Genomic DNA, 14486 nt, shown 5'->3' on the forward strand with positions numbered 1-14486 from the left:
AGCCCCTGGCTGTGCCTAGAAATCCTGACCATAAAAATAATGAACAGGACCGGTGATAAAGGGCAGTCCTGCTGGAGTCCATAATGTACCGGGAACTAGTCTGACTTACTGCCGGCAATGTGAACCAAGCATTTGCTCCAGTCATGCAGGGACCGGACAGACCTTAACAGAGGGCCCCGGACCCCATACTCCTGCAGTACCCCCCACAGGAGGCCGCGAGGGACACGGTCACAAATGCCTTTTCCAAATCCAGAAAACACATATAGATTGTTTGGGCAAACTCCCATGAACCCTCCAGCAACCTGGCGATATAGCCGGGGTATAAAGAGTATAAAGCTGGTCCAGTGTTCCACAACCGGGATGAAAACCGCATTGTTCCTCCTGATTCCAAGGTTTGACTATTGGCCAAATTCTCCTCTTCAGAACCCTGGCATTGACTTTTCCAGGAAGGCTGAGGAGTGTTTTTTTTTTCTTCTCCCTGTAGTTGGAACACCCTCCGGTCCCCCTTCGTGAAAAGAGGGGCCACCACCCTGGTCTGCCATTCCAGAGGCACTGTCCCGCGATGCTGCAGAAGCGTGTCAGTCAAGACAGCTCCACAATATCCAGGGACTTGGAGTACTCAGGGCAAATCTCACCCACCCCTGGTGCCTTGCCACCGAGAAGCTTCTTAACAACCTTGGTGACTTAAAGGGGGGGTGAAATGCTCGTTTTCACTCAATGTCCTGTTAATCTTGAGTACCTATAGAGTAGTACTGCATCCTTCATAACTCCAAAGTCTTTAGTTTTATTATATTCATAGGAGAAAGATAGTCTGTACCGATTTTTCCAGGAAAAACACGAGTGGCTGGAGGCGTGACGTGTGGGCGGAGCTAAAGAATCACGAGCGCCAGTAAGCTTTTGAGTTGAGTGCGTCTGGAAGCTGTGACACCGTGAGGACAAAACCAACCAAAACAAACCAAGGCTAACAGTCAGATTCAGCGTATATTTATGATCCAGAATCAGATCCAGAGGCTGAAATTGAACAAGAGCAGCATCAGCAATCAGTCTCTATGTGGTATGTACTGAAACTGCATATATTTGCTTAGCGGTTTTGGAAAATGACTAAGTTCCACTTTGTCGTCTTTTTTTTTTTTTTAAGCTGTACATGTGAAAAGTGCAGTTTGATGACAACATCGCATGTTGTTTACTTGATGTGGTTACGCGCCGATAGCTAAGTTAACAACACAGAGATATTTGAAGCAGTTTTACTCACCGCATGTGGTTCCAACACACGATCGTGACCCTTTTTCGTTGGGATTTCATTATCCTTAAGAAATAAATGTGCAAATCCGGCGTCAAACTGGACCTTGTTTGTAAAACAAGCATCTTCGAAATGCAGGGGAACAAACACAAAAACTCTGTAAAAATAAACTCCATCCACTGGTCCCTTAATGCGGTTTCTCTTTTGGTAATCTGTGCAGGGTTGTCTTGCCCTGGCAACCAAAAACACACTCCTTTTGTGACTTTTCGCGACTCCTCTGGCTCTGATCAGTGAAGTCTGTTGTGCTCTCAGTGCTGTGCTATACAGGAGCGCGGGCTCTTCCGGCAGACGTGCCCTCAGGACCCATATAAGGAAATTCCGCTCCATCTAACGTCACACAGAGCCATACTCGAAAAAAACTTTCCGAAACTTGTGACAAACCGGAAGTAGTATTTTTGGAACAGAAATACTCCTTCAAACGTACAACTTAATTTTTGAAACTTTGTCCATGTTCAGCATGGGAATCCAACTCTTTAACAGTGTAAAAAACTCAGTATGCATGAAATAGCATTTCACCCCCCCTTTAAGCTTGGGTGATGGACGAGACATTCCACGTCTCTAAAGACAATTTCCGTGTCCAGAGATCGGGTCGTCGAGGCTCCTGCCTATCAACTGCTTCCAAATCCACAATGCACTAGCCCCTTACAATTAGTCCCACAGGTAGTGGGTCCACGGGAGGTCGACCCGTGGGCTTAGCCTGGCTGGGCCCCATGAAGGGAGGCCCAACCACCAGGTGCCGCATTTGAGCCCCGGGCCTGGCTCCAGAAAGGGGCCCCGTGTGCGCCATGGCGGTTGATGTCACAGTCATCATTTTTTAGGAATTCATAAAGGGCTTTTGAACTGCTCTTAGTCTGACCCATCACCTAGGACCTGTTCCCGTTAATGTGAGAATTTCTTTATTTGAAGTGCATCTGCCATCCAATAATCTCAAAAAGCTTTGTTACGTTTTAATAAACAAAGTATCAGCTATAAATTAAAAATTCATAACAAAATACAAACAATTCAAGTAACTTTTACAAGTTACAAGTTATTTTATGTTTACTACTAAAGCACATAATGATCATGAATTAACGTCAAAAGGTAGGCTATTTTCTAAGAGAATCTACAGTACAACTTTTTGAAATCTCCCATGAAAAAATTTATTTAGTGTTGTGTAAGGCTTGTAACGTTCCAACGTAATACATTTACCTCAGAATAACCGTTCGGTGTCATAAGCTCATCAGTGTTAGATTTTGCTGTATTTTACTGAGCAGTAGTTTGGGTGGCTTGCCAATGTACTAGACTTCTCTAATACATAAAATAAGTAAGATTGACCTAAGTTCTTGTGGGGAGAAGAATTTATTAAAGGTAGCAGTGTAGCGGTTCTTCAGCAAGTGATGTTAGGCATGTCATCCTTCAAACAGTCTTTACCCAAAAATACTGTCTGTGAGACCAGACCTTTATGCCTTTTAACAAAGGTGCTACAAACAATACAATAACACCCCATGGAGAGCCAGTGATAAGTGTAACCTTTTGATGACTTGGTAGGATCTCTCCCATGGAGAGCCCATTCATTGATCTTATGTTGACATAAGAGGCTGATTGTATGGGCCATTTGGTTCACACTTCTGTGAACAAAGAACAGTTGGCTACAGTTTGCAAGTAATTTCAACTAAAGTTAATTAAAAACAAATCTTTCATCAGTCAGTTAGAAAAATAACTATTTAGAGGAGCATTTTGCTATGTATATGCGCTATTGCATTTCTGTCAAAGGATGTCAGAGACAAGTGTGCAGATCTGCACAAAGCTTGAATGGGCTATAAGACAAGAAGCTTGATGATGAGACAACTGTTGGTGCGATCATTCGGAATGGAAGAAATACAAAACAACCATCAATCGACCTCGGTCTGGAGCTCAAGCCAGATCTTTCCTCATGGGGTACCACAATCACCAAGCAAAACATTGGTAACACACTATACCTTAATGCAGGGGTTCTTAACCTTTTTGATGTCGTGGCTCAAATTTTAAAGTACAAAGTGGCCAAGACCCAATAAAATATTAGCACTGTATTGGTTTATTGATCTCACCCTTGGTCTGATTTGTATTCAATAACTAAATGAAATCCAATTGCAGTTTAACAGTTCATTATTATTGTGTATAATAATCTGCACATACAACAAGATGCCAAACACACAACAGTTCAGGGAACAAATCAGCCTGCATCAAGAACAAAATTAAAAGGTTCAAGTCAGGCACATTAACACACAAAATCAGTAAGATTTGACCGATTTTACTTAAAAAAAAAAAAAAAAAAATAACAAAAAAATAATATAAATAAAAACAATAAAATGTTTTGCTAAAATAGATTCAAAATAATATTTTTCATATGCAGTCCGTGTGAGTTATGTGTGTGGAGCAGAAGCAGCACGGACTCATTGTGCTTTCACACAGGAGGCGTTTGCAGTCCGCTAGTGATCCGCGTCTGTTTAGTCCACAAGCACAACATTTGTTCATTATTTTATATTTAAAATCATGTAAAAAAAAATAAAAATAATTTTAAACAAAGCTGTTCATGATTGTGATACTCTCACAGTATAGTAACAATCTTTCATAGACATTAGTATAATCTTAAATATAAACAACGTATTATTCATGCACTTGACTTCTAGGTCTGTATAGCCTAATAAGCTGCTCAAGCAAGCGGCAACATTTAAATACAACATTAAGCCTAATTTTCTTTTTAGGCAATCACAAATATTTAAAATTAATATTCACCACTGACAGTCTGCTCTCATGCCTTGTGCATTTAAATCTTTATTACAAGGAATCCCACGTGATTTGCCTGTCCATGTTCCAACAAAGTTTTTCTTGATTTCTGTGTTCTAACATGGCTAAATGTTAATGTTTTGTCTGTTTATTCCAGTCATGCAACTCCTGCAATTAAACTCCACACCACTTCCTTTTTTTAATTGTCCTTGTAAAAGGGATCTGTGGTGTCATATAATAATGTGAGGTTTTTCAACTTTGAGGATTAACCTCTTGCCATCTATTTCTGGCCTCCTAGCATGAATATAGTAATGTGAAATTTGATTTGGAGTCTGCACAGTGTGTTTATTTTGAAATGCACATGATTTTTTCACTTCTATTTTGTATTTTCTGTGCGGTTTGGATGTCAGAAATAGACTAGTCGCCTATCTTTAGCGAAGCGGCACAGAGAGTTACTTCTGGGACGCTTTTGAAAAGTGCAGCGGAGCATCTGGTGTAAACACAAGCATAGACTAGAGTGACCGAGATCAGCTCCGGTAGCCGCGTCGGAGTCGTAATGCACCGCAGACGAGTGCAGTGGAAATCGGGTGAAAAAGGCCCTTTTGCTACAGGCTACGGTTGACTGAGTGTCTTATTATTAGCGCTTGTTAAAGGGTAACTAAACCCCTGGTCAGAGCCTGACTCCACCCACTGACAATATACAGATCACAGCGGAGATAGAGCGGACGAACCTAGGGCGGGGCTTAGCAATTGCGGCGTGAACTTGAGACCCGCAGTGACTGATTGATTGACAGCTGCTGTCAGAGACGCTCAAATGGAAAACGACTGTAATGATTAAAGAAGCTTTGCAACAGAGCGATCATTTGAACTAGAGGACTCCCCCCCCCCCCCCCTTCACCTGAAGTGGAGGATGTCGAGGTGTCTGTTCATATCAATTCGAGCTACTGGCCCAAACTGCGGTCTTAACTCCCGCGTCGCGTCGCTTTTCAGTGCGAGCTGCGTGGAGAAGCCCATTTCCACCTCCAATTCAAGGTCTTCCAGGCCAAGTGCATGCAACCACTGGCGCCTAATTTTAAAGTCTGCTGGAGAACTATGCAGTCCAGCAGTGCTGTCACAACCAGCAACACACCTACGTACCATTCTGACCACTGTACTAAATAAAGATAAATCTACGCTATCTTGAAGAGCTAAAAAACTATTTAATATATATCATATCAGATAACTAAATAATTGAAATGCTAAATAGATGCTATAAAAGTCTATCCTGATCGTTTTCAATACTCTCAATTCCAACTCCTGACTCACTACAGTGATTTTGACGGAACAAGATGATTTTATACTGCCAAGGGTGTGGTAGCTCGTACCAAGGGGCGTGGAGAGCTGGAAACTGCTTACGTCACCTGCCACCACAACATCCAATATAAAAAATCAACTGCAGTAGCCACCATTCAACCTGAAGAGGGCAGCACTCCATATATTACACCATATATTGTAGAATTAAAACACTTTGTTCAAATGTCAAAAAAGTTACTTGAATCAATGAACAGCACTAATAAAGCCCCACTCTGATAGATCATTAACTAAAAAAAATTGGTTTAGGGTTTTGTTACTCTCTAAACAACTGAGGCATTACAGCCACTAGTGTCTGTAACTTGTTTGGTCCTGCGGCCCATGGGTGAAAAACGGTACAAGGATGTCACTGTGTGAAAGTGACCAATCATAAGAGGTTCAGTGCCCTCCTTGGTTTCCGCCCCCCAAATTGTCAAAAGTCATGTAGACTCGAGGGAGCAGAAATAAAAACATCCTTGGAACAGCAGAGACGACTTATCACTTCTATATCCAGATCTATATGTGCAACAAAATGTGGTCCAATTGCTCCCTGGGCACCTGCAGCATAAATGGCTGACCACTGCTCGGGTTGTGTGTGCACTTTGGATGGGTTAAATGCATAGCACGAATTCTGAGTACGGGTCACCATTCACTTTTCACTTCACTTTAAGTTTAGTGTGTGTCTGTGGGCCTATTTTTCATTTTGGATATGTTTAACTGTCAGCTGTACATCCAGGTTGGCCAAGACCACCTCAAAGTCCTAAAAGTGCTTGAACCCCGGTAATTGCTATACATTTTTTTTTTTTTTTTTTTGCTTCAAAGGGTCATCAAACCCCAGACTACTTTTCTCTGATTTTGGCATAGGTGTTTGTGTTGCACATAATAGAAAACAATGTTAGCTTCTGATAATTTAAACTGTTTGAGAAAACTGGTTAATTAAAAATTGTGCTATTTTAATTTTCTGAGTTTAAAATTTACATTTGTGTTGAGTTGACGTCAGTTGGAATGCAGTTTATTGATGATGCTAGGGCTGTGCGATATGTGATACCTTGTTAAATGTGATATTCAATATGCAATATATTGCTTAAAGTGTGCAAAATCAATTTCAATTTAAAATATATATAAAAAAAGCATGCTTATAACTATGTAACTATTTCTTAACTACTTTAACTTCTGATATTGACCAGTAGTGTTCAAGCATTACATAAAGTAGTCACTAATCCAAAAATGTCATATTAATATCAGTGGAAACAAAAACAAACAAAAAGACACCAATTTTATCAGTAAAGCCGGTTCTCTAATCAGCGGTAAATTCCATCAGGTGCGTGATTTCACATAGAGCAGCTGTTACTACACAGAGCCATTGTTAACTGAGAAGATGTGCAAATCCACGTTCATTTTCAGCATTTATTTGCGCATCTTCTCTAGGGTTATAGCAGGACTACTCTACAACAATTACAAATTTCCAAAAGCTAAAGAATAACAATGTGTTTTCAGAGTAATTTAAATATGTCTAATGAAGGAGCAGACCTCACATAAGAAAGAGCATTCCAAAGCTTGGGCCCAGCCACCGAAAAGGCCCGATAACCCTTTAATTTGTAACAACGTTGTGACACATTTAAAAGCAAGTGATTTAAAGATCTAAGTGACCTAGAAGGACAGTATGCCACAATAAGATTACAAATATACCTTGGTGCACAGCCACACAATGCCTTGTAAACAAACATAAAATCAGCTCTAAACTTGATGGGAAGCCACTGAAGGGATGCCAAAACAGGAGAAATATGATCCCTCTTTCTAGACTAGGGCTGCACGATATTGGGAAAAATTTACATTGCGATATTTTATTTTTCTGCGATATATATTGCGATATGAAATAAAAATATTCTTACAAACAAAAATGGGGTGAGCAAACTTATATTCTCATTTTAAATGATTTAAACATCGACACCATCGTGTCAACTGATTAATATGCACGAGGGAGAGAGAGCAAGACAGCGCTCGTTTTGTTTGAAGACATTGAGCATGCAGCCGGGGGCTTTGTGCGCGCGCTCTCTGAGACGCTTGCGCCATTCATCTAGTGTGTCGCTGGCCGCGCGCTCGCGATCTCTCTCTTTCTCTCTCTCTCTCGCGCGCGCTCTTTGGCCCATACTGTTAATGAATAATGGATCAGCTACGACAGCCTAAATCGCACATCCTGCGATGTGACTATCGTGGATTTGTACATCGCGATATCGATGCTTAAACAACACATCGTGCAGCCCTATTCTAGACCCAGTCAAAAGTCTTGCAGCAGCATTTTGAACAATTTGCAATCTAGATAGTGAAGATTGAGGAAGACCACAATAAAGAGAGTTGCAATAGTCTAATCGTGATGTTACAAAAGCATGAATTGAAACTTCTAGGTCTTTGCTTGAAAGAATATTCTTCAACTTTGCAATAGATCTTAAATGGAAAAAGCTTCCACTAATAACCACACTAATCTGTTTATCAAAGAGTAGTGAAGAGTCAAAGATCACTCCAAGGTTTTAGATTTGTTTGCACACATTCGTTGAGAGAGGACCTATCTGTGCTTTCAGAGCAGGAGAGGAATCTGCCGGCCAACCGAGAATTAAAACCTCTGTTTTATCCTCATTTAACTGCAAAAAATATTCGTCGTCGTCCTCTTGATATCATCTACATATTCCAATAACACATCAAATGAAGCAGTGGTATCAAGCCTTACTGGAAGGTAAAGCTGAGAATCATCTGCATAACAGTGATATGAAATGATGTACTTCTGAAAAATGAGGGCCAAGGGCAGCATATAAAGGGAAAATAATAAATGTCCCAAAATAGATCCCTGAGGCACAACAAATAAAACGGGCGCAGATGACGAGGAACAATTTCCTAAATTTACAGGAAAAGTCCTCTTTTCTAGGTAGGAAGCAAACCACTTTAGTACAGTGCCCTTGACACCAACTATATCTGGTTTACATCAAAACTGAAACCAAGACATTCACATAGGACGCATATATCTTGCATTTTCTAGAAGGACACCGTTGGACTCTCGTCTCGCACAAGAGAGCCACATGTTTAGAAAGAAATAATTAGTCAGTCCTAAATTGACAGAGTCGGTCGGGTTACGGCAAACAAGGATATTTTTAAGGATGGCCTTATCAGTGTTAACCATATAATAGTGTTTGGCGATATGGTCATTTTCAAATCATCATATCGCAGACATCCCAACCTGCAAAAAGTAATTTCAGGGAGATATCCCGAAGACCCCCCCCCCCCCCCCAAAAAAAGGAAAGGAAAGGAAATACATCTCAGCTGTAGTCACAGATTCTCAGTGAGACTTTGCCTATCTGATTGGGAGAACTTCCCTGCGCTTAGCCTCCCTAACATGTTGTGGTCCCTAAAAGATAGCATAAAATATTATTTCTATAAGCTATAGGCTTATGTAATTATTCGTTAACTTTGTTTAAATATGTAGATTACTTATACTATTTATATAATCTGTTTATACAATTTATGTAAACTGCTTTTATTTATTTTCCATTACAACTTTAAACCAGTCTAAAGAGTTTGTTGTTTTCATGTAGCCTTCGCAACTAGCCTGAATAATTTGCAGATGAAATGAAACTTGTCGACTCACCTCAACATGCCTTTTGCAATCATTTAGCCTGCCATGGGCAATGCTTGAGCAAGACTGTCATTGTTTTACATCTATAAGACAGGGGTACACTTTCGTGAAATCTGCCGTAAAATGTGTCTTATACTTTTTTTTTTTTTTTTTTGTGGCACTTTCCCTCAGCCATGGTGCTCCTGTTTCTAGATAGACATAACTGATTAATTTTGTTCGGGAGAAGAGATAAAAGCCCGCCCACACTGACAATTGATTGGTTGATTTGCAGAAACAGGCCAATCAGAATGCTCTCTGTCTGACATGCGCTTCGCACACACGCACATTAGCACACACGCAAGGTCTCTCTCTCCCTCTCCCTCTCTGCCGTGCGCGCTACACAGTTTGAAACGCAGTATCTGTTTCGCATTCGCATGCGCGCTTTTGCTCGCTCGGTCTAGATTCTGGGAGATTTTAACTAATATGCAGGTCTCAGGGAGCCGCTTTCAATATGCGGGAGACTCCCGGAACTTCCGGGAGACTAGGGATGTCTGATATCGTCAGCCCGTGAGATCGACGATACACAATATTATCACAAAAAACATCCCACTCCAACAGTGTAAAAGTAGCCGGACTTGGCAACACTGCATCAGACTGAGTTCAGCAACAATGCTTTGCTACTTGCCTGTGCACCTGCCTATAAATTGGCCTAATTTTCAGCACAATCGGCTGATGCAGATTGCCAAAAATCATCCGATTAATCAGCTCTTTTTAACGTCAAGCAAAACTCTATTACTTGAAATTAAACTTTGAATTTTCCCTTTTATAAAAATGATTCTGATATCACATGCCCTTGTGATATGCATATTGTGATATTTACATTTCATATGACGATAACTTCGATATATCGTGCAACCCTAGATGACGCGATGGTGTCTGTTAAATTGAGACTGCTTGTTCTTATCCTTCAAGACTCTTTGCTTATTTTTTCACAACAGCATGTTGATTTGCTGTGACAGATCCTTCAGACTGTGTGACTGCATACATTAACTGAGAGAAACTTTTTTTATTAATGCAGCAGAATAAGCCAAAAAAATTATCAGAGGTGCAACTGCGTCTTTCACATGCTTTCGATGCAGAGTGCAAATGGCTGTGCATTTATTTGTTTTTAACTCGATGGGAGCTAAATGAAACTGAACCCAAAGCTGTGTGTGTTGCCTTTCTTCCCTTCTTCCCCCTCTGCTCTACTGCATGCCACTCCCACTTTTTTAGCACTTAAAAAAAAAATTTAGTGAGAACTAACCAGTGCTGAAGCATGAGGTTTCATGACCTTTTAACTCCTGGGTTCCATCATCAGACTGCGGCTCGAATGTGTAAGATACAATCTGTACCATCTTTTTTACGTATTAAGTCTCCAGGGCTGTTGTTCCGTCATGACAATGGCCTCTTCGTTTCCGACACGTGCTGTACACAGTAGACCAATCAAAAAGGACTGTGCCATCTCTGACCTATCACAACACTGAGGGTTCACGGATAGGAGGGGTTTAGAGACTTTTTTTTTTACGGCGTTGCACAAGTCATTTAGAAAATAGATCAAATAAAATACATTTTTGGAGAAAACTAAGGTGTTTATAGAACAATATTAGCAACCTTAAAAATGATATGATTGGGGGACACTATATTGTATGGACTCCATAGTAATTCGCCCACCGTTACTGAGAATGATGTTCCCTGCAGTGCTCCCTCTTCAGGGTCAGTGTAGAACTCATACTTACCTGGCAGGGGAGATACCATGATCAAGAAGGTGGTTCACCCAGGGCGAGGCTCAGCCATTGCACTCCGGTTGTGCTGACCCCTGCGAATTCCCCAAATGTGGGAATCTCGACTGCATAATTTCTGGTAGTGGGGGACTGCGTTCGCGCTCTCCCCTGATCTTCTAGTAAAAAATAGAATTCAGTGTAGGCTCTGAAGATGTAAGGGTATTTTCCATAACTTGGTGGATTATTCAGTGAGTGAAATAAGTATTTGATTGCTTATAAACTTGCTAGAGTTCTTGGTGTATATAATGGTGTATATAATTCCACTCCTTGGTATAACTTGGCTTGGTACAGCTTGGTATGGCACTGCTCAACTCTGCTCTGTTTGCTTGTCCACTGCAGTTTAGTACAGCTTTAGAGTAGGCGGAGTATTCACATGTCGTTATTGTTACGCCCACAACTATGGGCAAGACCAAAGTGTTAGGCTACAAGACCATCAGCAAGAAGCTTGGTGAGGAGACAACTGTTTGTGCGGTCATTTGAAAAATGGAGAAATACAAAAGGACCATCAGTCATGCTTGGTCTGGAGCTTTGTGCCAGGTCTTGCCTCATGGGGTATGGATGATCATGAGAAAGGTGAGGGATCAGTTAGGACTACACAGGAGGAGCTTGTTAATGATTTTAAGGCAGTTGGGACCACAGTCACCAAACAAAACATTGGTAACACACTACACCTCAATGGACTGAAATCCTGCAGCAACCGCAAGGTCCCCTTACTACTATAAAACGGTGAAAATGCTCAGGAAATCTGTCCTGTCTTGCCTGCACTCGAGATGGTGACGTGTGAACGTGTGAGATTCTTCACTCCTATTGGTTGTTGCTCGTGAAATTCACTGTTTATTTGCAAAAAGTTGAAGCATTCTCACCTTTTGACGCTTGACTCACAACGCATGCCCACATTCCGTCGCAAATGGTCACTCTGCTGGAAGACGCCAGCTCTCCATTGAAAATGCATGGGATTATGTCGCTCTGTCACTGGCGGTGTGAACTGGGCTTGAGATATTTTCAGACCTGGTGACAAACTTAAAAAAAAAAAAAAGTCTTGCTTCTGTGCTTTCCAACAAGGGTTTTCGCACCAAGTGCCAAGTCATGTAGTTGGCTTAGTTGATATTTTGTTTCTATATTTTAAAATTAACATTCCATGAAAATTGTAGATCTTTAATTTCTTTGTAAGTGGACAAACTTCAAGAATCACCAGGGGATCAAAAGAATATTTCTCCCACTGTATAAATGATAAATCTCTAATGCTTCCTACAATGCTTCCTAGCTTGTCCTGTAAAGCATCTGTACATGCAAACAAGTTCCTAACTTTATCTTGCTTTATAAATCCCAAATCCCTGAAGTGGTACATCTAATCAAAATTGATTAAGATGAACTAAAGATAATCATGAAAAATTCAAAGGCAACTGGAGAGCAAAGTAAAAAAAAAAAAAGTTTCTGTTCTTTGTTTTGTTGTTGGACCCCTCCCCTTCTCATATGGTCACCTCCCCTCATCCCACGCTTTACCCTCCCACTTCATCACAGCTTTGCACACCCATTGTTTTTAACCGCTTTCAAATCGGAGGTGTGAATGACCGGTGCTCAAGTAAGGGGGGGTTTCATGACTGTTTAAGCCATGTCTGAGCTACATTAACAACTGCATTGTACACAAGAACTATTTGAGTAAAAAAATAATAAGCCAAGTAAAAGCCTACTCTTACAAATCTCTAATGCTTCCTACAATGCTTCCTAGCTTTTCCTGTAAAGCATCTGTACATGCAAACAAGTCCCTAACTTTATCTTGCTTTATAAATCCCAAATTCCTACAGTGGTAAATCTAATCAAAATTGATTATTCAGATGAACTAAAGATAATGATGAAAAATTCAAATGCAACTGGAGAGAAGTAAATTTAAAAAAAAGTTTTTGTTCTTTTTGTTGTTGGACCCCGTCCCTTCTCATACGGTCACCTCCCCTCATCCCACGCTTTACCCTCCCACTTAATCACAGCTTTACACACCCATTGTTTTTAACCGCTTTCAAATCGGAGGTGTGAATGACCGGTGCTCAAGTAAGGGGGGTTTCATAACTCTTTAAGCCATGTCTGAGCTACATTAACAACTGCATTGTACAGAAGAACTATTTGAGTTAAAAAAAAAAATAAGCCAAGTAAAAGCCTACCATAGTCACATTTGCTATGTCAAAGGATGTGGTTCCTCCTGTTGACCGTTTGTAGGTATCGCTTCTCGGCCTTTTGGCTAAGATCAAGTGTAGTATCTGTTCTTATCAGTTTAATATCTGATACGTGCCCTACCCGGGCACCATATATTAAATTGATTTTTGGAGCTGGGAGATGGAATAGGGGCTTGCTCCGTCCACTCCACGCATCGACCCGGTATTGCAGTACTTCCGGGAACGGTGCACCCCCTCTAAATTGTTTAAAAAAAGAAAATATAGTGTCTGCAAGTAAGCAATGATTGCATTAATCTTATGTTTAACAGCTCTTAGTATTTTTTTTTTTTTTTGTCGAACTTGTGTATGCTTTAGACTATTTGGAAAATTAATAAATGTGGTTGTGGAAATTCTCTTTTGCTCTGCATTGTAGGTAGGCTGGTGTGTGGTTTTTCATCAGGAAGCTAGATCTGTATCTTTTGTGGCTGACGAGGTCTCCTGATTAACTTGGGAACACACTAGGGATGGGTACCGAAACCTGGTGCCAATATGGTATGTACCGAACTGAATCAGAAGGCAGATATTTGGTGCCTCCTAAATGCCTGAGCGACCAATTTAAATATTTGTTCTGGTTTTCTGAAAAGTATGCAAGAAGCATGGGCGCCACTAGGCTTTTTTTAGTGGGCATATAGCATTTAGCTCCATAAGCTGTACACAAATTCATGATCGCCGCGGAGTCAGTCCCCTTAAATTTCATATGAAAAGGGCGGCAGACCTGTCTCTTCTTATTTCAGCCTGCTCTTCAATCCGCAGACTCAAACAGAAACAGAGGACATAACGTGAGTGTTATTGATAGATTGTTAGAATATCTGTATCTGTGCAGTTCTTTGTAAAAAATACAGTTTACAAAAGGTCACAAGGGAGCAATCGTTTTCCTATCTACTGTAAAGTTTTCTTTCCGTTCACCTCTCAACACCATAGCGGTTTCCTCCAGCGACAATCTAACCCTTAACACATATGAACGCACTTTTTATACTTATTTAAAAATACTTAATTATACGTACTTTATGCATACACTAATGTGCAAAAGTCTTAGGCACGTTAGTATTTTCACCCGAAAGAATGGTGTTCACCCAGTTATTTATATCTTTTCTATAGTGAAAAATATCAGTTTACAATTCCAAACATTAATTTTGCCATTAATTTTTATAATAATATACTGAGATTTTTTAATGCACAAGCAGTATGAAAACAGCCGGTGCTCCACATGGAGATCTGATCTTGCCATCATCGAATCTCAAGTTAATTGATATTGAAATTAATGGCAAAATTAATGTTTGGAAATGTAAACTGATATTTCCTACTGACATAATACAGCAAAATATATTAATAACTGGCTTAAAATAATCTTTTTTTGGAGTGAAAATACTAATGTGCCTAAGACTTTTGCACAGTAGCCTACTGTACTTTACAAACGACATTGTTGCAACTTTATATAGAATCACCATAGTCATTCACAGAACTGATTAAAGACCGTGACA

General features: G+C 40.4%; 1 protein-coding gene and 2 non-coding genes across 3 annotated transcripts in view; 2 read left to right on the top strand and 1 right to left on the bottom strand.

The window, feature by feature from the left end:
* LOC128017190 (transmembrane 4 L6 family member 5) overlaps positions 1-10320 on the bottom strand; it is a 31512-nt gene extending 21192 nt beyond the window's left edge. Inside the window, exon 1 of the mRNA XM_052602447.1 lies at positions 10282-10320. Coding sequence (XP_052458407.1) covers positions 10282-10305 — 24 coding nt within the window. The 5' untranslated portion in view covers positions 10306-10320. The remainder of the gene's footprint in view (positions 1-10281) is intronic.
* A 425-nt stretch (positions 10321-10745) lies between these two features.
* Positions 10746-10909, top strand: LOC128017944 (U1 spliceosomal RNA). The gene has a single exon (XR_008184635.1). It is a non-coding gene; the product is annotated as a U1 spliceosomal RNA (small nuclear RNA).
* A 2102-nt stretch (positions 10910-13011) lies between these two features.
* Positions 13012-13202, top strand: LOC128017946 (U2 spliceosomal RNA). Its single transcript, XR_008184637.1, has one exon. It is a non-coding gene; the product is annotated as a U2 spliceosomal RNA (small nuclear RNA).
* The last annotated feature ends 1284 nt before the right edge of the window (positions 13203-14486 follow it).

Source organism: Carassius gibelio, chromosome A7 (genome assembly GCF_023724105.1).
Source record: "Carassius gibelio isolate Cgi1373 ecotype wild population from Czech Republic chromosome A7, carGib1.2-hapl.c, whole genome shotgun sequence".
NCBI classification, from domain to species: domain Eukaryota; kingdom Metazoa; phylum Chordata; class Actinopteri; order Cypriniformes; family Cyprinidae; genus Carassius; species Carassius gibelio.